The sequence below is a fragment of the Acromyrmex echinatior genome, chromosome 2, assembly GCF_024713525.1.
Source record: "Acromyrmex echinatior isolate Ae372 chromosome 2, ASM2471352v2, whole genome shotgun sequence".
Classification (NCBI taxonomy): Eukaryota; Metazoa; Arthropoda; class Insecta; order Hymenoptera; family Formicidae; genus Acromyrmex; species Acromyrmex echinatior.
Genome location: NC_141853.1, coordinates 25811266 through 25835991, shown reverse-complemented (window position 1 = coordinate 25835991; position 24726 = coordinate 25811266). Strand labels below are relative to the sequence as shown.

The following is a 24726-nucleotide window of genomic DNA, read 5'->3' as shown; positions in this document are numbered from 1 at the left end:
TCGCTGCTCTTCCAGGCAGTTTAAATAAAATATTAGAAGTTTTTAACTCGTTCCATGAATGCCTTCAATTCACGCTTGAAGTCGGCATTGACAATAGTCTGAATTTTTTAGATGTGAGCCTTATTGTTGACGAGCATAGAATTATATTTAACATCTGTAGAAAACCTACATTTTCTGAAAAATATCTTAATTCACAACATCCTGTCTATCATAAAAGAGATGTAATTTTTAATTTATTTGACAAAATTTTCTTTTTATCCACCCGAAATTCCATTTTAAGAATATTACTGATATGATACAGGTTTTGTTAAAGAACGGATATCCTCTTCCTTTTATATTCTCTTCAATTCAAATGAGAATTAAATTCCATTCTAGCAATAGTAAGACCATCAAAAATTAAGTGAGAGAGTATAATAAGTACTTAACTGTATCTTTGGTAAAGACCATCTCGGAATCTTTTTCCAACATAACCAAAAGTATTAATTTAAAACCTGCATTTACGATTCCGAACACTTTGAAAAAATACATCACAACTGAAAAAGATACTCTTGAGACAATAGCACATCAGGATATTGTCTATAGGATCTCATGCCATGATTGTGATGCATCATACATTGGTAGGCTAGACAAAAAGATAATTAAAAACAAGAATTGCAGAGCACTCGTCGGATATTAATAAAAAATCAGGCTCACCAAGTGTCATATCTAAACACCGGACCTCACTTAATCATAATTTTGATTGGAACAATGTCAGAATTTTAAATAACGAACCATCTTATAGCAAAAGACTGACTTCCGAGATGATTTTTATAAGGAGACAAAAGAATGGACTTAATTTATAAAGTGACACAGAATCGTTGCCAGAAATATACTCTCTCGTTATACAAGCACTTTCTCGTTCCTGAATGTTCCTTGTCACCTTTTCCCTCTCCTTCGAATTTCCTCACCACTCACATTTGTCGATTTTTACTTGTATCTTTATCAGTTAAAATAAGTTGTCAAAAAGCGGAAGGACATGACACAATTTATACCTTTTGAGTTCTGGTCTTAATATTGCTTGCTGTATATACTGTTTTGCGCTATAATTCATCTTCGTTAGTAGAAACACAGGTATTAATTTAAATCTTGCAGTATTTTAATTTGCTTAAATTCTCACTAATTTAAATTATAGCAATATAATATCGTCACATTATCATGGACAATCTGTATATGTAAGCTTTTGGAAGAGGCCTAATAGCCTTATACGATTATGTTAATTGTTAATTTATACGTTGTAATAAGAGGAGATTCATTCCTGGAATGATACCATAGACAGGTTTAAGAAAAGATCCTATAACTTCTTGTGATCATATCAAGGTCTTTGGATTGCATGTTGTTGCTTCAGAATTGAAAGTTTTTAATATTATAAACGACTTTTCTAGAATTTTTGATATGTCAATGTAATTATTTTAATATAGACTGTATATGTAACATTGAAAATGATCGAAAGGTCGAAACGTTTGTATTTTTAGTTAAATATAATTTTTAATATTTAATAACGATAGCGAAAAATATCTTACTTGTGTTCTGAGTCCTTTAATTGATTATTTTATAATTTATTTAATCGAGTGAATTATTTTTTATTTAAAAACAGCAATTTTATGACGTTGCAGAGGAAGAGGATGTCGCGGATGCAGAGAAATTACGTAACAGAGGATGGAGTATACAGAAACTTGCGTCGTTGGGTCCGCTTCTGGGCAATAAACGTCACGCGAGGTCAATGACCACCGGGTGCGGTCCGTCGCCGGCCTCCTCCGCCGCCGTTGGTCCTCGCCGCCGCCTCTGGGCGTAGTCTCCACCGTGCGCTATACTTACCATTTTATACTTACCATTTCTTATGCGTCGCCATCTTCTTCTTATGTAATCTTCCCTTCAGTGTTTATTCCATGCAGAAATATTTTTTATTCCATTGAATTATATTATTATTATTGTTAGAATAAAAAAACTTGCAATCGATTCCAACCAATTAATGACTTTAATGAAGTTCTACGGAAACAAAATAGATGCGTGCACGAGTGAAGTTTACAGTAGCGTACTTAGGCTTAATTTAGTTCGGGGCGCGCTCGCCGCACGAGTCGGTAATGTTGGTAATGTTGGTAATTGAACCCGCAACATGTGCGCTATCGGAGTCGCCTACGCTATTCTCCTTGGACTCCAACATTCCGCCTATCAAATTAGACAATCTAATTTCCTCCTAGAAGGAGTAGGCAGTTTACATAACTTGGCGATCGCTCGCTTGAAAATACCGTTTGTAGTGCGCACTGAGATCCATCTTGACTGGTATGAATCTCGACTACCTTACCTAATTTCCACTTCAGGGGTGGAAAATTTTCGCGAAGTATCACTAGATCTTCGATTTGAGATCAGTTTGCGCTCTCCTCCATTTTCGACCCTGAAGACATATTCGGCCATGCACCATCTCCAGAAGTTCTGAAGTAGTTTTTGTGTGAGCTGTCAGCGATCAAGGCAGTGCAGTCGCAAGTCAGTCAACTCATACTCTGGAATGCTCACCATCGAGTCTCCGATTAAAAAATAAGCTGGGGGTAAGTGGCTCTAGATCCGTTGAATCAGAAGACAATGATGACAACGGTCTTGAGTTGAGACAAACCTCTATTTATGCGAGAACAGTTGAGAACTTCTCAAAGGTTAAGAGTGCATTTCCCATAACGTTTCAGATGATGTTTGCAAGTCTTCACGCTAGCCTCCCATAGTCCTTCTATATGCGAAGAATGCGGAGATATGAATCGCCACTCAATTCCTTCGTTGACGAGTGCATCTCCGGCACTCCGTTCGGTTTGGTTCCTCGCGAACTAGTACATCTCCCTCAATTCTCGATCCGTTCCGACGAAATTTGTCGCGTTGTCGCTAAAAATAGTATGTGGACGTCTTCTTCTGCTGATGAAGCATCTGAGAATTGATAGGAATGCTGCGGCTGTAAGCTCACTCAAGGCCTTTAAGTGAATGGCCTTGATGGCGAAGTAAACGAAGAGCGTCACATAGGACTTGTTGATCCGGCGACCTCAACTCTTGTTTACTAGAGTTGTAATCGGGCCGGCAAAGTCGATGCCGGTCCGAAAGCTCGGCTAGAACGTAACTTGTCGCGCGGGAGAGATCCCATTACTTGCGACAGCTCTCGCGGCCTGGCTCTGGCGCAGCGGACGCATTTGCGACAGACGCGTCTCGCCAAGTCTCGATCTTTAACAGACTAATATCGTTCCCTGATAGAGATCAATAATTGTAGTTGGCCTCCATGTAGCAATCGTTGATGTTTTCTTTCAATCAATAGTCTTGAAAATCTTGAGTTGTTCGGCAAGATGACAGAGTGCTTTCTCTCGAATGCCTATGATGAACAATCGTCTACCCAACCTGAGCACGTGTTGATCGTCCAGGAATGGACGCAGCTGCGATATATCGCTGGACCTGATTCGCTGTTCTTCTTGATAGCGGCAATTTCTTTAGCGAACATTGCATGTAACAAACTAGCTGGATGTGTGCGATCCTTATTTCGGTCGCAAACACGATGAAATTCTCTTACTCGGAATTCTTCCGTAGATTATTAATGTAGTGCAGGCAATACGCCATTACGGGTTCCAAGCGTGTTAATGTCGAAAATTTGTTTATTAATCCTTGGATTATGTGGTGCCTGTTGCTGACGAGAGTACAGATTTGTGTACTTCTCTTCTCTTCTATCCGGACTTGTTCAACAACTTTGTCCGATAATTTGTTGTCTTGTTCTTCTGAACTGGACTTCGACCGTAACCACTGTGAACCCTTCCACCAGCTCTCAGAATCCTTAAGCTGTTGCAAAGTTGCTCGTAATATTATGTCAGCAGGATTATCTACTCCCTTTACGTACCGCCAATGATTAGCCGGTAATACTCGTTTATTTCCATCACGCGATTGGCTACAAAGAGTTTTCATCGCGAAATGTGTGTGCCTGAATCCAATGTAATGCTACCCTCGAGCGTTGACCATGCCAGTACGTTGTTGATGGATATTCTCAGGGTGTGTTGAACGTTGATGATCAAGTGCGCAAGCAGGACCGCACAATACAACTTCAATCGTGGTATAGAAATAGGCTTGATCGGTGCCACTCGTGATTTGAAGCACAACAGATTTGCTGACAAGCGGCTTTGGCTACCAATAGTCTGGACGTATAGATACGCCCCGTACGCGCTTTCGGAAGCAAAATCCGTGTAGATATATCCTTGATAGCGTCTCGTTGGGAGCTACTTCTCGGAATTGTTTTTGCCTCGTTTAAATCCTTGCGAAAATTCGCTCATTTTGTTGCGAGCGAGGAAAGTAATGGCTCGTCTCAATTACTCTCTGTGAGCCAGGTCTGTCGCATGATCAACTTGGCTGTAATCAGTATCAGGCCTATCAGGCCAAGAAGATAAAAAATCTTACTTATTACTGAAAGAATGCCACGCTTGGTGGTAGCCATCTCCACTTCTAGTACTGAAAATTGGAATTGGGTTCGAGGCCCAGCGTTTTGATGGTGTCCTTAATATCGATACGAAGACTAACATCATTTATGCGCCATAAATCCTTCGCGTTGTAATATTTCGAGCTGCTCTTTCAATATCACACCGCATATGTTTGTTCAAGCAATACCTACGACGCTATGGGGAAATTCGGATGAGCTTCCTCAGCCAATTTCATTATACATTTAATCGCCAAATAAGCTGAACTCGTTTGGCCGTATATGACCATATTTAGACGGAATTCCTTAACTGGCTCATCTAGTGAGAATCTCCAGAGTATCCGTTGGTAGTCTCTGTCAGCTGGATGCACGAGCACCTGTCTATACATTTGCCTAATATCTCCCGTCAATGCAACGCTATAAAATCTAAAATGAATTACAATTTCAAATAAGTTATTCTGCTTTATATTGGTGTATAACTTTGCTTATACCTTTTTCGTATAGATGGCTTTAGCGGTAAGTGGTGATCGAAATAAATAGATCACAGATGTCACACAATAAACTTGGGCATCTGTCAACATAACCCCATAGAAACATTAGTCGATTTGTGTCTGCATCATAAAGTTATTCTCGATTGAAAATGTCAGTTTACGAGCCAAATTCTTGTCATTTGCGGGAGGTTTTAATTTTTTGCTTCAATATGAAGCTCATCGCTGAGGATCATCGAATGCTCTCAAATATTTATGGTGAAGCCACTATTAGTGAAAGAACGTGTCGTAAGTGGTTTCAACATTTCAAGAACGGTGATTTTCACGTCGAAGATCAGCATAGCGATAGAAGAGAGAAGGTTTTCAAAGATGCAGAATTGAAGGCATTACTTGATCAAGATTAAAAAGAATTGGCACAATTATTAGAAGTGACTCAACCAGCCATTTCAAAGCCATGGGAATGATTCAGAAGCAAGGAAATTGGGTGCGAATTGAAGCCGAGAGATGTTGAACGGCGTTTGTTTGCTTGTGAACAGCTGCTTGAAAGGCAAATACGGAAGGGCTTTCTGCATCGCATTGTGACTGGGGACGAAAAATGGGTTCATTACGATAATCCTAAGCGCAGAAAATCATGGGGAGTTCTCGGCCATGCTTCCACGTCGACGGCCAAACCGAATATTCACGGCTCCAAGATCATGCTCTGTATGTGGGACTAGCTCGGCGTAGTATATTATGAGCTGTTAAAACCGACTGAAACAGGCGATCAGTATCGAACGCAATTGATGCGTTTGAGCCGAGCATTAAAAGACAAACGGCCGCAATACAACGAGAGACACGATAAAGTGATTTTGCAGCATGACAATGCTCGACCCCATGTTGCGAAAGTGGTCAAGACATACTTGGAAACGTTGAAATGGGAAGTCCTACCCCACCCGCCGTATTCTCCAGACATTGCTCCCTCTGACTATCACTTGTTTCGATCAATGGCACACGACCTGGCTGACCAGCACTTCTTATGAAGAAGTAAAAAATTGGATCGATTCGTGGATCGCCTCAAAAGATGACCAGTTTTTTCGACGCGGGATTCGTATGCTGCCCGAAAGATGGAAAAAAGTAGTGGCCAGCGATGGACAATACTTTGAATCATAAATGTATAACCAGTTTTTTACAATAAAGCCTCGAATTTCGGAAAAAAACCGTATGAGCAAAGTCATACTCCTTATATTACTCAAACAGCACAGAATATTTATGATAAATATTTATTCATATTCATTTTTGAAATGTTATATAATATTTCATACATATTTTATATAAAGCTTTATTCGAAATATTATTATAATAAAATATAGACTAAATATTTTATGTGATATTTATGATAAATATAAATAAATATTTCTAATAAGTATTTTTTACTTAAATTATAATGTCTCATTAAGTATCTTCACAGCATTTATTATAACATTTACAATAAATATTTCATAATATTTAAAATAAATGTTTATGATCTGTGCAACCTAAGACCACAAAAATATTCACAAAATATTTAAAATAAATCTTATAAATATTTATAAATATTTTGTAAATATTTTATAAATATTGTGTGCTGTCTGGGTAAGTTTCTTAATTTTTTACCTTACAAGCATTAGCAGCAACTGACTCATTCTCTTTATCCTTTTCTTCAACTGCATTTCATCAGCGTCTTTCCTCGTTTTTTTCCTGTATTAATAATTCATAATCAATATTTTATATAAATAATATTATTGGTATATACAATTGATTTTCAAATATTACTTTTGTAAGTCTTTTTTTATTTGGTTTTTTGACTTAATAAGGTCAGTATTTTCTTTCAAAATAGGCTGCTCTTTTTCATTGGCTTCATCGCTTATTTACGAGTTGGTCGTGAGACAAATATCAACACGACAAATTTGCTTCTCACTTGGTTTTGTCCCTATTCGTGATGTCTTCGTTGCATTTATTGTATCAGCAGCATCTTTTTTTTTCTTTTTTCTTGTATTCATAGTTTATATTAATTTTTTTATGTAATTAATAAAATAGATATACATAACTTTTAATTTAAAAGAAATATTATCTTTGTAAGCCTTTCTTACTGTTTCAACTTTAGTGATTCGATTTTCCTGTTAACTAGATCATGTGAAACGGATTTTCTTTCAATGGTTTCATCCTTTGAAACAGGTTTTTTTCCATTGATTTTATCCTCACTTATTTCCGAGGCCGTAAGGCAATTGTCAATAGGAGGAACATTCGTTCTCTTCGCAATTATTTCGTCCTTTGTTTCTTGTTTAGTTTCTAAAAAACAGACAAATGATACAATTGTAAGATATCTTAATGTTAAATTAATTATATACTTTTAAAAATGTTATAAAGTGCTTGTAAGTTTCACAATAAAACTATTTTTCCAAAATAAACAAATAAAAAATAATTTAATTACCATAATGTAAAAATTATAATATTAAAAACGTTTTTATAATAACATTTGCATAGCTTTTTTATGGATTTATGAAGTAGAAGAAAAAATTGTATAAAATATTTTTTTTTGTATTGTATGTGATTATTAAGAATAAAACTATATATAAAACTATAATTAATTTATTATTATTAGTTTAGATATATAATATCTAAGCCCTTTTCATGACATAAGCATGACATTCATATGTTAGGAGTGATCAATAGTTAATTTTTTCATTATGTTGTATTCATCTTCATTTTGAGAATGATATATGATTGTAATGTGACGTCAATATGATGACAGATCCATATAATAAGTAAAAATATTTTATTATTAGGTATACAACTTTACTTCTGCCGTTCTTTTTCCGAAATTCGAGGTTTTATTGTAAAAAACTTATACATTTATGATTCAAGTATTGTCCATCGCTGGCCACTACTTTCTTCCATCTTTCGGGCAGCGTACGAATCCCGCGTCGAAAAAATTGGTCATCTTTTGAGGCGATCCACGAATCGATTCAATTTTTTATCTCTTCATAAGACCGGAAATGCTGGTCAGCCAGGCCGTGTGCCATTGATCGAAATAAGTGATAGTCAGAGGGAGCAACGTCTGGAGAATACGGCGGGTGGGGTAGGACTTCCCATTTCAACGTTTCCAAGTATGTCTTGACCACTTTCGCAACATGGGTCGAGCATCGTCATGCTGCAAAATTACTTTATCGTGTCTCTCATTGTATTGCGGCCGTTTATCTTTCAATGCTCGGCTCAAACGCATCAATTGCGTTGGTCCCACCAAATACAGAGATGACCTTGGAGCCGTGAATATTCGGTTTGGCCGTCGATGTGGAAGCATGGCCGGGAACTCCCCATGATTTTCTGCGCTTGGAATTATCGTAATGAACCCATTTTTCGTCCTCAATCATAATGCGATGCAGAAAGCCCTTCCGTCTTTGCCTTTCAAGCAGCTGTTCACAAACAAACAAACGCCGTTCAACATCTCTCGGCTTCAACTCGTATGGCATCCAATTTCCTTGCTTCTAAATCATTCCCATGGCTTTGAGACGTTTTGAAATGGCTAATTGAGTCACTCCTAATGATCGTGCCAATTCTTCTTGATTTTGACACGAGTCTTGATCAAGTAATGCCTCCAATTCTGCATCTTCGGAAACCTTCTCTCTTCCACCGCTATGCCGGTCTTCGACGTCAAAATCACCATTCTTGAAGCGTTGAAACCACTCACGACACGTTCTTTCACTAATAGCGGCCTCACCATAAATATTTGAGAGCAGTCGATGAGCCTCAGCCGCAGATTTCTTCATATTGAAGCAGAAAATTAAAACCTTCCGCAAATGACGAGAATTTAGCTCGTAAACTGACATTTTCAATCGAGAATAACTTTATGATACAGACACAAATCGACTAATGTTTCTATGGGGTTATATTGACAGATGCCCAAGTTTATTGTATGACGTCTATGATCTATTTATTTCGATCACCACTTACCGCCATCTATAGGAAAACGGCGGAAGCAAAGTTGTATACCTAATAGTTCATTAATTAGTCATGAAAAGCGTTACGTATTATTATGATCGATGTACTTTTGGACTAATAATAATGAATTAATTATGGCTTTAAGTGGACCGAATTTTTTTCTCACATAAACCATCATATGAGAAAAATATTCGATCCACATGATTAATGATATATATATTTATTAATTATATATATAATTAATTCATTTTACATAATAACTATTAGGTGTTGGAATTAATTCGTAGCGTTTTTTAATGAAAGAATGTTATTTATTTCACATGAGCATTAAAAAATACATTAATGAAAGTACTTCCCATCACTTGTAAAACGCTACGAATTAATTCCAACACCTAATATATTTTTATGTTCCTGATATCAATTGTATATTATACAAAAAATATTGTTTAATGGAAATCGAGAAAGGGCAAAAAACGGTCTTATTCCTTTATTTGATAATGGCCTTCTTCCTTTATTGATAAAAACACATTTTTTTAATTTTTATTATGTATATTTTTATGAATTGTTTTTTACTTTTTTGTATTGAATGTATATATTATATAATTATCATGAATCTTATATACCTTCATATATCAGAGCTAAATTTAGTTTTATTATACATATTGATTTTAGGAATCGATTTCTTAGTAATAAGGATCTCAGTTTTCAGATGAACTATTATACATAGAACGATCGAGTGAGAGTTTGGAAGCGATCTGGTCTAGAAGGATTGTGATGCGCGGTGATAAAAGAAATCCATAGAAATTTTTTTGCTGTCGTAGACCACTTCTCTTAAGCCATTCCCACCACTAGTACTATAATATCTTTTAAGAAGATCGCCAATGGATAAAAAGCATTGTTTATGCAGCTAACTATCAATCTTAGCGAATGACCCCTTCCTTATGAATTTTTGACAGTCCATAAGAACTCGGAAGTTCGCCGTCGATACATATAATTTTTTGTATATGTTTAGGTCAATGTACCCCTTATTTTTCCAATTTTTTAGTAAGTTACTAATTTCCGTTGTTATTTTGTTAGTGGGATCTTTATTTATTAAAATGTATGTGTTATTTATTGATTTAAGTATTTGAATTATTTCATTCCTAACCGTTTCGATAAATGATCGATAAAAACTTCAGTTATATCATTCGACGTGATCTCGATGTACAAGAACATTCCGACTGATTTAGTATTAAAGAGTATTGAACGTAGGTGGAACTTGATTGAAAACAAGACTTCGATTTCTTTCCATGAGTTTATTAAAGCAATTATGATTATAATTAACTCTATATTTTTTAAATTCGACAAAAAAATATTTAGACAGATTTTTGGTATGCCAATGGGTTCTCCATTGTCCCTTATATTAACAAATATTGTTCTACAAGACTTAAAACAAGAAATTATTACTACTAATAATATTATCTCGTCTTTTTATTTCTGTTATGTTGATGACATTGTATTAGCGGTGCATAAAGACAAAGTGGAGAAGTTCTGGAATTGTTTAATTCATATCATGAGAGGCTAAGATTCACAGTTGACTTTGGCGATGAAAACGGAATTAATTTTTTAGACGTTAAACTAATGAGACAAGAAGGAAGAATCATCTTCGATATTTATAAAAAAACCTACTAATTCAGGGAGACATTTAAATTATTTTTCGAATCATCCGTTAGTACATAAAAGGGGTGTAATCATCGGGCAATTAGATAGAATTTTGCTTTTATCCCATCCAAAATTTCAGAAAAAAAATATCTGTGACTTAATTCACACTCTGTTAATGAATGGTTATCCTCTTAAATTCATCTTTTCAACAAAAAAAATAGAATTAAAACTTTAGAAAATAGAACGAATTTAGATAAAAATAGTGAGTACAACAATAACGAAAGCGACTCTAATTCTAATTTAAAGAAAAAGTTTTTTATAATACCATATTTAAGTAAAGTATCGGAAAAATTTAAAAAACTATTACATATTCAGGGTTTTAATATCGCTTACAAACTTATAAATAAAATGAATAGATTTATTAAGACTGGAAAAGATCCTTTGCGTAAAGAGGACCATTGTCAAATCTTAATTAGAATACTCTCTTCAGAATAATTCACATATGAAAAATTCTAAGAAAAAATATAAATATTCTGCGTATTTCTGAAATGTATTTCTAATTTGTATAAAAATTCTGAGAAACATTTTTTCCAAGGGATACAATGAATGTCAAATGATGTTCAAAGTTACTTAAATTATTATGATTTGAATGGAATTGAAAGATATATATGGTTATGATTACAAAATGGCTGTTTTACCTCGTACAAAGACAATGGCACTCATAGTAATGGTCATCCTGCCAATGTATAATATATTGTATAATTTAATTTTGTCGAAATTTGCTGTATCGAAGTAGCGAATATTTTCAGTTTTTATAATCTCCCTCTTTCCATTTTTAAAACTAACATATGCATACATTGCAATGTTCAATGTTATTTAATTCTGCCAGTTATTATTATATCGACAGCAAGTTTTACAACGATCGCTACATAACAAATAATTGTTAAGTGAATACAAGCGTTCGAACGAAAATGAACGAAAATATAGAATGAAATTATCTTACATTTTAAATTATTGTACTCTTTTGTAATTTTCACATTTCTTTTATTTCTCGCGTGTACATTTGGTTCCTGGCTTCTGCACGACACTGTTGGCGGCGGGATTTTCTAACTCCGTTTTATCATAATGATTGTCGTTATCGTTAGATATAGCGACAACCAATCAGAGCCGCGCTTTTTTCCAGAATCGTTCTGTCATTGATTGTCACTGTATATAGTTAACTATGCTTTTCTTTTAGAAGACACACTTATTGACATATATAAACATCATTCTATCTTTTTTGGTATTCGTAATGAATAAAAAAAATAGAATGATACTTGTATCAACTGTGTCGTCTAAACTCTCTACAATGAGCCATTATCTAAGTCTTATGCATGGTCTATAATGGACAGTAGCGAATTAAGGAGTAGAAATCAACCAATCATAGTCGAATTAAGGCACTATTACACCCAGTGAGAAATAATCGTCAATTCGATGTCGAATTGACGTCAAATCAACGTCGAATTGTTGATCATTTCTCACTGAGTACAAACGTAGGTATTCGCATCATTTTCAATCCTTTCCCGGTTTCCCCATTCGTTGCTCTGTCCCCACTCTGCCGCAGTAAGGACAGAGCAACGAATGGGAAAACCGAGAAAGAATTGAAAATGGTGGAATGCGAATATCTACATTTATAGTGCCTTAGGCTGCGGTCCACTTGACGCTACAAACATTACACGCATGCAATTCTAACCAATAAAATCCGATTGCATGAATGTAATGATGTAAACATAATAAATGTTTAACACACTTGGTGATATAAATCTATTGAATCGTTTGTTTTGGTTATGGTTATGTCATAAAAGTTTGTTATTATACTGTATTGTGTTGTCTCGTGGAAAGAAGAACTTTGCACAAGCGCCATTAAAAAAAGTGGGGATAGAGAGGAAGTTTTACTTTTACGGAGGTCGGCCGGTCCTGACAGATTATTTTTTTGGAAGTTCGACTGTATTTTTGAATAAGCTTTTATAGAACTGTAGAAAACTTTACATAATTGTGTAAAATATTATATTCTGTAATTCTATAAAGCCAATTCATAAATATATGTAAGTGACAAAATATTGATAATTTGTTGTAAGATCCCCTTAAATAACAAAATTAATTTATTGTTATAAGATTCTTATTAAGTAATAAAATAAATTCATCTAATTATAGAGTAGACATGGAAGATAATACCGAAACAGTGTAGAAAAAACAAAAATATTATTTAATGCAAAACAATTTACACAATACTAATGTTCATTCTTCTACGCAAAGAAGGTGACAAATGAAAATACAATCTGGTAAGTATTTTGTATTTAAAAAATAATTATAGTTATGTATATTTTAATATAATATTCTATAAATATAAATAACTGAGTTATTTTTCAACATTCTATTATTAATACATGTTTTTGTCACGAAAAATACTTGAAAGAAATACTTTGAAACTGTACATTAATGGGATTAGGATAGATAGAATTTGTATTTATATTGTATGTCTATTGTAAGACACTTCATTGTCTTCACTTTCAAGAACCCACAACTTATTATATAATATTTATATTGCTTTTTATAGGTCGCGAATCGCGCTTATAATTAATCAGACATGATTTTGAGACAGATATAACAGATAATGTATGCCCCGGATATTCGTCAGATGTCAGTAGAACTTCTGACTGCAATATTGAAACAGCATCATCGAAGAATAAATCATTACCAAACGTACCAACATTTGACAACGAAGAAATTGTAATATCAGCGATGGCAGTAGCGAGAATTTTCGACTAATATCGAAACAAATAATAACATACATGATAGCGAGAACGAAAATATGTCTGATTGTGAGTCAGAAAACACTGAGGGTGGCTTTTACGATGATGCACACGATTTCACGGATAACACGTATTTGAAGAACACGATAATGTTTGAAGAATCTAACACGAGTGCATGAGAGATTCTTAATATGATTCAAGCTACTATGATTTAATTTTTCATAAGAAGCAAAGCATGCAATTATCGAATTTGCACGAACCTTGGCTGGGTCAAAGTTCACAAATTTTCAAATGACGAAATATTCAATTGTTAAATTATTCAATTCTCCATAAAAATGCGTAACCTATGTATTTTATTGTCTCGAATGCTGTATTTTACTCTGTAGTGATCCCATGTTAAAGAGTGATGTTGAACAGAAAAAATCCATAAGATGCACAAAATGTGTAAAAGATTATACGTTATCAATTTCATCAAATTATTTTTTAAGGATTGATATGGAATATCAACTCCGATCTTTATTAGAAAATAAGAATATTGAACATTTATTACGCGAAAATGCATGACATTCCATGCGAAAGTTAGAAAATAGTGGTTTGATTAACAATATCTGATATACAAGATGGATTGATGTATTTGAATAACGAATATGTACAAAAAAAATATTCTGAACATAAAATTTTAACATTAAATATGAATACCGATGGTACTCTTTGAGAGCAAAAAAGTATATGGCCTCTTCAATGCATAATTAATGAATTGCTCCCAAAAATGAGATTTAGAATGTTAATTTTGGCATCATTATGGATCACTATTGAAGAGCTAAAATAAAAAATCATGAATATTTTCTTATCCATTTTTCTCCAACAACTTGAATAGTTAATGAATCAAGGATACAGATAAAGAATAGTTTAGGCGAAACAATTATATATTATTTCATATTACTATGTATACCAATTGACTCTATTGTCCTATTTTGCAAAATCGAATTCAATTTAATGGGTACTACAGGTATAGTTGGTGCTATTCTGTTGATAAATATATAAGATGTATCAGATACATAATGATTGAGGAGGATCCAATTGAACGTTTTCACAGGCAATATCTAAAAGATATTGGCGACAGTGAAGTTTTAGATAAATCAATGAAAGGGCAATCGGAAATGACGTGTTTATCTCACTTTGATTGCATATGAGGATTTCCAGTGGAATATATGCAGTGGAATATATACATTGCTAGGTATCGTTAAACAATTGTGAGATAAGTGGAGTAATACATATTTGAAGTCATCTGATAAATCTGTAATTGATGCTCGATTAATATCTATTAAACCATCATCGGAAATTTATCGCCTTCTGAGACTATTACAAGACAGGGCGAAGTGGAAAGCGACAGAGTGGCGATCATGGCTATTGTATTATAGTGTTCCATGTTTAAATGGTATCCTGCCTAATGTAGTACTGAATTCATTATATGCTTCTTCTAAAAAGCATACATGCTTTATTGTCTACTAACATCACAGAAGATGTCCTAATGCAATGAGAGATTGATCTATTACAATTTGTCGGTCAATGTATATATGATGTATATATGGTGAAGAGTTTATGACTTTTAACGTGCACATTATTACATTACGTGGAGAGTGTCAGAAAAAATGGTCCGTTATGGGCAACATCAGCCTTTCCATTTGAAAGCGATATGAATTATTTAAAAGGTCGTGTTACTGGTCCTAGTGGCGTTCTTGAGCAAATAGCAATTGTACATTACAATTAAATAAACTAAAAAATTATGTTATGGGTATTCAAGACATTAAGAATAGTTGGCTATATTGTACAAATTTATTTCTATACAGACGAATAAATATATCAAATGTAATAAGATGGGATAAAGGAGCAATAATTATAAATAGTGCAGACAAAACTAAAAAATATTGCCGAATTATCTATAGAGATACCGTTTTCTATTCAACATCATACACGCGATCAAAACACACCGATAATACTGTAAAACAGCTTGAGGACTTCACAGTCGTTCAGATATCTCATTTGTGATAATTAATAGCGCTTGTTATATGATTGTAAAAAAATTCGAAACCCATCCGTTCACATCGAATACCGTCACCATTAATCATATTTTAAAGATAGAATCAATACGTCCACAACAACTGTATCAATCAAAGAAATTAAAAAAAAGTTAACAAACATAAATATTACAAATGGAAATGATAATATATCATATGTATGCATTCCACCTAACGTAATCGAAGCACAATAAAATATAATATATTTAATTATCTCATTAGCGTTACATTTTTAATTAACTATTTGCTGTTCTTGATATTGAAGAATTTTATTTTATTTATAAATGTCCGCACTTAATAGAGAATAATGAATGTCAGATAAAAGAAAATATTTAGTATTATTTTGCATATTATTGTAGGATGACCGAAGGTCTGAGTTGTTTGCGTTAACTAGTTATAAAAAAGTATAAGAATGCTGGCATGGAAGGTGAATAATTTAGATTCGTTGTAACCAAGTTCCTCTTGGCAATAGCTGAAATAAACTTTATACTACTACTACTAATTAATCATCAACTATATAATAAGCAGTAATAAACTTCAATTCTACTTCGATATAATTAATTATTTATACCCACCTTATTAAATCCCACATCTGATATAAATTTAAATTAATATTTATTAAATTAATAAAAAAAATATTTATTCAGTAAAAATGTTTAATAATTTAACGTTTAATGTTTAATAATAAACATAACCGCATATCAAATATTATTTGTTTCATGTCGAGACTTCAGGATTTTGAGTCAATGACTGATGATCGGTTAAAAGAATTCGCAGGTAAATTCCCATTGAATTCGGCTTCAACAATTTATCTGATTAAAACATATTGATAATCGCGCGAAAATCTATTATTGAATCTTATTCATTTAGAAAATATCATTTTCTCATTCTGATTCGCCATATGCAAACTATGTAAATTTACCAGTTGATTCCTATTAAATCAAGAATCAGTGAGTTTTAATAATAACCTATTGTCATAATATAAAAACCTATTGTCATTCAATGGTACGATATCCGATTGGATCTAATTCGGTACGTTAAAATGAATGTTTCACTCAATCCGATTCGACAATCGGAGGCATTTGCCGATTGTTTCTTATTGATCTAAGAATCGGTGAGTTTTCGGATAAAAACCTATTGTCATTCAATGGTACGATACCCGATTGGATCTGATTCGGTTCGTTAAAATGAATGTCCCACTCAATCCGATTTGACGATCGGAGTTATTTCTCATTGTTCAATAAAATCCGATTGGTTTCTCATTTCTTGAATCGGTAATATGCCAATACATTTTTATTGAAAATAGTATTAAATTCTATTAAAATCTTATTGATTCCGATTCATTCTCAATTGGCAGTAATTTCGATTCCAATAGATCCCATTCATTCTTATTCAAATTCTATCGGTTTTAATAAGTTTAAATAGTTTTCAATCGGAAATTTTAAGCAGGGCAATACATGAATAGTGTAAGCGAAAAGTTTAAATATTTTATGACTCATTTATGTCAAAACTGTATGTTATTTCAAATAACAAATGTGATGCTATAGATATTTAGCGTAAGATTTACGATAAAAGTTTATATATATAGAATGCGGATTGATAGTGTACACTGTAGATAATATTGTATATAATACATTACATGAAAAAAAATGTCTAAAATAAAAATATCTCTGTGTCTACAATTAATCGTTTAACGCGCATCGTGTCGTGTAACGCGCACCGTACGCGATGACAGATCGCGCCCCGGCGGCCCATTGACCCCGCGTGACGTCATCACCGCGACGCGGACCCCGCAACGCGCATCGCATCCCCCGCTACGTAATTTTCCCGCATCCATGACATCTTCCTGCTCTGCCCCGCAACTTCATCCCTCGCACACTTTTGTGACGTTATCCCCCTCCCCCATGATGTCACCCCTTCCCCTCCCGTGGACCCCTTCGCCCCTCATCCCCCCTCGGAGCTCCAGAATTAGAATTGACCTTATAACCCTACTATTAAATACAATCATGTCTCCTTTTTATTTCTATTTTAACTTCTCCTGTCAGTGACAGGAGGGAGGAGTACGTCGAACAAGCGCCTGCTTGGGTACCGTACAATGATGCATCAAGGTTTACGACGTTTAAACGGAATTACAGTTCTGCGAGGTAGACACTATTACCGACATGTATTAATATGTGTTATATATCATTAATAAATGTGTTAATGTATTAGGTGTTGGAATTAATTCGTAGCGTTTTACAAGTGATGGGAAGTACTTTCATTAATGTATTTTTTAATGCTCATGTGAAATAAATAACATTCTTTCATTAAAAACGCTACGAATTAATTCCAACACCTAATATTATATGTATAATGTCCCATTTTACTGTCCTACCTATCCCTAAATAACTTTTTTATTTTTGATCTTAGAAAAAAATATTTCAAACAAAAGTTATATAGCTTTGAGGAGGACACAAGATGATGTATTCATCATGATCATTATTAGTTAGACCTTGAATACTTGCTTGAAGATAACGTGAAGATTAACCTTTAATATCTTAAATGGAACCCCATACTTTTTATTACACATTTTTATAGATCATCTCGAGAGCTTTCTAAAACGCTATAATTAAGTTCATTTTCATTAAGTACTTTTCGAGTTATAAGGCTTGTAAATTACAGCCCCGTCGGCATTAGCATTATCCAAGGTGTCCGACCAACAGCTAAAACATCTTAAATGTTGTTCAGGATCACGATTTGGAAATTACATTTCTGCGTAATCTTCACGTGACTTTCAAGCAACTATTTAACGTCAAACTAATGACGCTATCTTATGTCCCCCCTCAAAGCCATACAACTTTTGTCTGAAACATTTTTTTTCTAAAATCAAAAATAAAAAAGTTATTTAGGGTAAGACATTAAAATGAGACACCCTTATTGTGCGAGAGCGCACCGCGCGGAAAAATTCGAGTGAGAGTTCGGCGCACGGCTGGTATGATGCACGACAGTAAAGAGAACTCAGTTTCTTTGTAATTTAACAAAAGAATTTCTTTAATATATTCAGTTACAAAGTCAAAAAATATAATTAATTAAATTTAAATTAACAGAATATTAAATGCGGTCACCTTTTCCAAATTGAGTTTGGAATCGCGGTGATGGAAAATCTCGGCGATTTCTCTCGACACTTCTCGAAAGATTCGGTTTATAGCGATTTCACTAAACGGTTAGCACGGCGATTTTACGGAGTGAGATTATGACTCTAAGAACTCTAAGAACTTTTTGGAAGTAAGAAGGAGGACGGCGAGATCGAAGCATTTATTGCTTTCGGCCTGAGCTTTCCCTTTTGGGAAAAATCCAATAAAAATTTGCCACAATCGTAATTATTACGTGGCATTAGGTGTACAGAATTGATTGGCGCTTTGAATTCTTTTCTAACGACGTTCAACGTAACAGTCATGCGCGGCAGAAAATCCGTGCGTGGGATTGGTGACAGCGCGTGACGTATTCGTCGGAGCGCGGCGCTCGCGTGCGCGAATTGAATCGTTCTAGAACTTTCGATTGTCCGTTGCCGGTAACGACAGCTTGTTTGCGTGTAACGAATTGTTTTTAAAAAGAACAAAGAACGACGAATTCGATGATTTTAACGAGGATTAAGATCATGCTCGAGATGAAATCACGAGCTCAGTTTATGCATGCGTTCAATGACAATTAATGTCGGTCGACTGAAAGAATTCTTGCTTTTCTTTCGAATTACCGATCTCGAACATCCCGCCCGCCTCGTCATCTCCGTGACGATATGTGTATAAGGTTACGTATAGAGATTACAAAAAAAACAGTAAACGCGAAAACAAAACAAGCGATGCAATACAATGAATTCGTGGAAGAACTTGAACCGTAAACGAGAGTTATGTGACAAATAACATTGAAAGAATGATTCACGAAAATACGCGCGCTCAATTCAAGCTCTTCTTTACATTTGACGCATTAGCGTGCGAGATAAACGCGTTAGCCTCTTCTGGCAATAAAACTAATTTGACCAAAGGACGAGTTAATTCGGATGAGGCGGTTTTGACTGTGACCACCCGCACTACGCCGTCGTCTCCAGGATGTAGCTGCGTGATTCGCGCCAGAGGCCACTTATTTGGCGGCGAGAGCTCGGAGCGAATGATGCATAGCGATCCAGGGCGTGGTGGCAAAGCGTTCTTGGTCCATTTCGGTCTGGTAGCCAGAGTGTGTAAGTACTTGCGTGACCATCTCTGCCAGAAGTGGTCTCGCATTCGCTGAATAAGTTGCCACCTGGAAAGCAAATTCTCCTGTTCGTCCGACAAGGACGGCTCAGGAATGGCCAGCAGTGGTGCCCCGATGAGCAGGTGACCTGGTGTCAGAGCCGTGAGGTCGTCGGAGTCGTCTGAGAGGGCATACATAGGCCGGGAATTCAGGCATGCCTCCACTTGTGCGAGCAGGGTGCTCATTTCCTCGAAGGTGAGCCTGGTTTCGCCGATGGTTCGGCGCAGGTGATACTTAGCCGATTTCACGGCCGCCTCCCAGAGTCCACCAAAATGAGGTGCCGAAGGAGGATTGAAATGCCAATGGATCCCCTCCGATGTAGCTACGTGTGCGATCTTTCGTCCTTCTGCCGAGGAGGCTCGAAGCATCTCTCGAAGTTGCCGGTCGGCGCCCAAAAAATTGGTGCCGCAATCAGAGTATATGTCCGAGCACAGTCCTCGGCGAGATGTGAATCGACGGAGAGCAGCCAGGAAGGCGTCGGTGGTGTAAGCTGAAACAGCCTCGAGATGAACGGCCTTGGAGCTAAAACAAATAAATACGGCGATGAACGCTTTGTGAGCGCTGTGCCCACGCCCTTTGCTCGTCCTGATGAAGATAGGCCCGGCGTAGTCGATGCCCACGTGAAGAAATGGTCGTGCCGGCGTCACTCTCCCTGGAGGAAGGTTCCCCATTTTTGGTTGCGGAGTGACAGCCCTCCACCGAGTGCAGGTTACGCACTGGTGCAGCCATCGCTTGACCACTGCTCGACCTGTGGAATCCAGAAGCGGAGGCGAAGCAATCCCAGGGTCATCTGAACTCTTCCGTGGAGAGTACGACGATGGTAGGCTTCCACTAGCAGGCGAGTGAGCCATGACCTTGGAGGCACGATGATCGGATGTCGCTCGTCGAACGACAGCGCTGCGTGCTTGAGGCGCCCTCCAACTCGCAGAACTCCGTTTTCGTCCATGTACGGGCTGAGGGTTTGCAGATGGCTGGATCTGGCAAGATCGCGTTTGTTTTTGAGCGCAATCATCTCCTCCGGATAATGACGTGACTGCACTAAGCGAATCCATTGAAGGAGAGCTGCGTCGAGTTCGGCTGGGAGAAGCGCTGACCCTTGGAGCTCATTCTCCACGGATCCGACTGAGAGACTGCGGTGACGCAAGCACCAGGAAGTCACTCTGAGCAACTGGTGAAGCGACGAGAATCTGAGCAGTTCTTCCGGCTCGTGGTTGCTCCTGACGACTGCTGCGAGTGTTGTGGCCCGTTGCTCCGGTACGTCCTGGATGGGCTCCAGATTGATGCTTGGCCATTGCGTCGGATTTCCGCACAACCATGCGGGACCCCTCCACCACAAGGGATGACTGAGGAGCTCGCGTGGTGTTAGTCCCCGGGAGGCACAGTCGGCGGGATTGTCCTTGCCCGGGACGTGACGCCATTGAGCCTCTGGAAGTTGCTGCTGGATTTGTGACACTCTGTTGGCCACATATGTTTTCCAGCGGGAGGCGTGACCTCGAATCCAGTGTAGTGTGACCTTGGAGTCTGACCACAAGATCACTGGCGTTGTTGCTAGGTTTAGCACGGAGCGCGCGTGCACGAGTACACTTGAAAGCAAGGCGGCGGCGCAGAGTTCGAGTCGCGGGAGCGAGACCAGTTTGATCGGCGCGACCTTGCTTTTGGCTGTCAATAATAGAATCTTTGTTTGCTTGTTTGTGGTGATGCGGAGGTACACCACGGCGGCGTAACCTCTTTCGGACGCGTCTGCGAAGCCGTGCAATTCGAGTTGAGAGCTCGTGTCGCCGGTGCCGAGCCAGCGGCCGACTCTGAGCTTCTCAAGCAGTGGTCAAGTTCTTCCCAGAGTCGCTTCCACTTTTCAGAGATGGTTGACGGCAATGGTGTGTCCCACTCTAGCTGTTGCAGCCAGGCCGACTGAATCAGAATTTTAGCTCGAATGGTTACTGGGGCCAGCCATCCGAGCGGGTCGAAGAGTCGAGCGGTCTCTGACAGCAGACTTCTCTTGGTGAACGCGACGACGGTGCGAGGAGGAACAGAGAAGGCGAATTCGTCCCTGGTTGGATACCAGCGCAATCCCAGTGTTGAGTGGTTCTCTTGTTCCCACGACCGCGAGTCTTTGGTGAGGCAGAACTCAGGCGGAATGTTGCGAAGAAGCTCCTGACAGTTGGCGGCCCACTTTCGGAGAGAGAACCCGCCCGCCATGCAGAGGTTGCGGAGCTCGACTTGGAGCGCGATAGCGTCGTCTTTATCGTGCGGTTACGACATCGTCGACGTAGCAGTTGTGTTGTAAAGCACTCGCGCCTCGAGGAAAACGCGGTCTGTCGTCATCGGCGAGTTGACGCAGCGTGCGAATGGCGAGAAATGGCGCGCAAGCGAGACCGTAAGTGACCGTTTTCAGGGTGAATTCGCGTATCGGTTCGTCGATGCTGTGGCGCCAAAGTATGCACTGATACCTCTGATCGTCGAGGTGCACAAGAATCTGCCGATACATCTTCTCGATGTCGGCCACCAGCGCGTATCGGTGCCACTGCCACCGCAGAAGTACGTTCGCGAGGGGTGGCAGCAGGTTAGCCCCCACCAGCAGATGATTGTTAAGTGACTCACCTGACCTTGTACGCTGCGATCCGTTAAAGACGACCCTCAGTTTGGTCGTGATGCTGGATTCACGAAGGACGCCGTGATGCGGAAGGTAGCACCGATCTTCGCTGGAATTTGGAGGTTCTGGCGCCAATTCCATGTGACCTTGGTCCTCGTAGTCCTTCAGGAAGGCTCGGTAGAGATCGCCGAATCGTGCGTCTCTTTCACATCGTCGCTCCATGGCGACTAAGAGCCGTTCAGCAGATCTTCTCGTATCAATCAGCGTCGTCGGCGGAGATGCGAAAGGTAGTCGCACGATGTATCGTCCTTCGGCAGTGCGTTGGTGCTGCAGCGCGAAGATGTCCTCGCATAGCTGCTCTTTTGGCGTGAGTGCGACGGGAGCAGGCACCTCTCGTTCCTGCTCCCAGAAGCGGTGTACAAGGTCGGCCAGCTCATAATCAGCGGTGCACTGAAGTGAGAGGCGTTGTGCTGAGTTGGTTACTTGGTCGCAACCTCCCGATAAGATCCAGCCGAGCAGTGTCTTTTGAGCGATAGGCGCTTGGGGGCCTCCTTTGCGGACATCCTGGAGAATGATTGAGCATACTTCCGCTCCAAAAAGTAGCTCAATAGGATCGTTGGCTGCGTAGTGTGGATCAGCCAATTGGAGCCCCTTTAGATGTGGCCACTCCATTCGGGTTCTTGCTTGAGGGCCTTGGTAAAGCGAAAGACGTGGCAGAATAAAGGCTCCGACGGTGAAGTCGGTCCCTGTTGTTAACGAGGTCACCTTGAGTGTCACCTTTCCTGCTGGGCCTGGAGCATTTGCCGCTGATGCCGATGATTTCGATTGCGGATCGAGAGCGTGGCAAGCGTAGGCGCTGGACCAGAGCCTCGGAAATTAAAGAAATTTCCGAACCTTGGTCGATGAGCACGCGTGTGGTATGCTGATTGCCGTGACGATCAGCGACGGAAACTCGCGCAGTTGTGAGCAAAATAGCCTTGTGGTCGTTGTCGCGGCGCACTGCCGACAGTGAGCTGACCTCTTGAGGTTTCGATGAAGCGTACGCGTCGTGTAACATTGAGTGGTGACGAGACTTGCACGTAGCACACGTCCTCGTCGAATGGCACTTCGCGAAAGCATGAGAACCGAGACAGTTGAAGCACAGCTTGTGAGTTTCGGCGACGGCCTTGCGGTCGACCGCGGATTTTTTCTTGAATTCTTCACACACCATCACGTTGTGTTTACCCTTGCATAGGACGAATTGTGAAGATTCGGTGTATTTCTTGACGTGATGCGACTTGGCAGATCGCGACGGGTTGTCGGAGACCTTGAGCAATTTTGGTTTGGCGGCTGTGAGAGTACGTGCTCTTTGGTTTATGAAGTTCATTAGCTCTTTAAGAGTGGGCATGTCGCTCGAGGCGCTTGAGAGTGACTCCCACTTCAGGCGAGTTCTTGGATCGAAGAGCTCGATGGCAAGATGAGTAAGTAGATCGAAGCTATGAGAGTCGATAGGCCTATCAATGCTCTCCTGGCCGTTGACTACCCTAGTCAAGGCGTTGAAGACGCGGTTGAGCTCCTCCGCACTTTCGTTCTTCATCTTAGCCACGGCGATAAACTTGGAGAAATTGAAGCGAGATAACTCTCTCTTATTTTCGTACTGCTCGCTCAGCAGCTCCCATGCGCGTGGATAGTTGTCTTCGGTCATTGCTAATGGTTGAATCAGTTCCTTAGCAGGACCCTCTAGACAAGTTTTCAGGTAATGAAATTTCTCGATTGCTGAGAGTGATGAATTGCTGCCGACAATGGATTGGAAGAGGTCTCGGAAGGTAGGCCAGTCTTTGAATGCGCCCGAGAAAGAACCAATCTTGAGGCGAGGCAGCGATGATTTTCCGGAGGACACATTACCTTCTGTTTTGGAAGCGGAACTCGATTCCTTCGTCATGAGTTTCGTCCGGTACTCGTTCAGCAGACTGTGCTGCTGCACGTACGTGTTTTCGGCGGAATCGGCAAATTGAGACGTATTGTACTCACTCAGATCGAAGGCCTCCTTATAAAGCGCTCGAATAAGCTTGTGTTGCTTTTCGAATTCCGCCCACATTTTGTCCAGAAGCGTCAAGCGGACTTCGACAGCGTCGAGGGTGATGTTGGCTGTCCCCATCTTTCTCAAATTGGTCACTGACCTGGCCATGCGACCGTGGAGGTCACTCTGGGCGGTCAGCATGGCGGCTATTTCGTCACTCATGATTTCACTTGCGACTTCTTCTTTCTCTGATTTTCTTGATAATGCGCGCACTGGACGCGATGCACTCGACACTGCGGATGCCGGCGAGAATCCGGCTCGAAGGACCAAAAAATGTGCGAGAGCGCACCGCGCGGAAAAATTCGAGTGAGAGTTCGGCGCACGGCTGGTATGATGCACGACAGTAAAGAGAACTCAGTTTCTTTGTAATTTAACAAAAGAATTTCTTTAATA

At 38.7% G+C, this 24726-nt stretch overlaps 2 protein-coding genes, 1 long non-coding RNA gene and 1 pseudogene across 3 annotated transcripts; 1 reads left to right on the top strand and 3 right to left on the bottom strand.

Annotated features, from left to right (window-relative positions):
• Nucleotides 1–1987: 1987 nt before the first annotated feature.
• On the bottom strand, nt 1988–12074 carry LOC105147122 (uncharacterized). Its single transcript, XR_015544217.1, has 3 exons — nt 6742–12074; nt 6588–6666; nt 1988–4888 (listed from the first exon to the last, which is right to left on the bottom strand). It is a non-coding gene; the product is annotated as an uncharacterized LOC105147122 (long non-coding RNA).
• Nucleotides 12075–13562: 1488 nt separating this feature from the next.
• Nucleotides 13563–15133, top strand: LOC147910701 (uncharacterized; annotated as a pseudogene).
• Nucleotides 15134–19350: 4217 nt separating this feature from the next.
• LOC147910700 (uncharacterized) lies at nt 19351–21880 on the bottom strand. Its single transcript, XM_087416637.1, has 4 exons — nt 21394–21880; nt 20539–21343; nt 20256–20432; nt 19351–20206 (listed from the first exon to the last, which is right to left on the bottom strand). Exons 1-4 carry the CDS (start codon nt 21878–21880, stop codon nt 19351–19353), a joined length of 2325 nt encoding a protein of 774 aa, XP_087272763.1.
• Nucleotides 21881–21923: 43 nt separating this feature from the next.
• On the bottom strand, nt 21924–24495 carry LOC147910699 (uncharacterized). Its single transcript, XM_087416636.1, has 2 exons — nt 23040–24495; nt 21924–22966 (listed from the first exon to the last, which is right to left on the bottom strand). The coding sequence occupies exons 1-2, from the start codon at nt 24493–24495 to the stop codon at nt 21924–21926; spliced, it is 2499 nt and encodes an 832-aa protein (XP_087272762.1).
• Between the last annotated feature and the right edge of the window lie 231 nt (nt 24496–24726).

Coding starts and splice junctions, on each gene's coding strand:
- LOC147910700 (XM_087416637.1), bottom strand. CDS start 21,880: ATGGCGGGCGGGTTCTCTCTCCGAAAGTGGGCCGCCAACTGTCAGGAG. Junction 21,344..21,393: donor AGAGGTTACGCCGCCGTGGT/GTACCTCCGCAT, acceptor TATTATTGACAG/CCAAAAGCAAGGTCGCGCCG. Junction 20,433..20,538: donor CCGATCATCGTGCCTCCAAG/GTCATGGCTCAC, acceptor TGGATTCCACAG/GTCGAGCAGTGGTCAAGCGA.
- LOC147910699 (XM_087416636.1), bottom strand. CDS start 24,495: ATGAGTGACGAAATAGCCGCCATGCTGACCGCCCAGAGTGACCTCCAC. Junction 22,967..23,039: donor CAGGAAAGGTGACACTCAAG/GTGACCTCGTTA, acceptor CGCTTTACCAAG/GCCCTCAAGCAAGAACCCGA.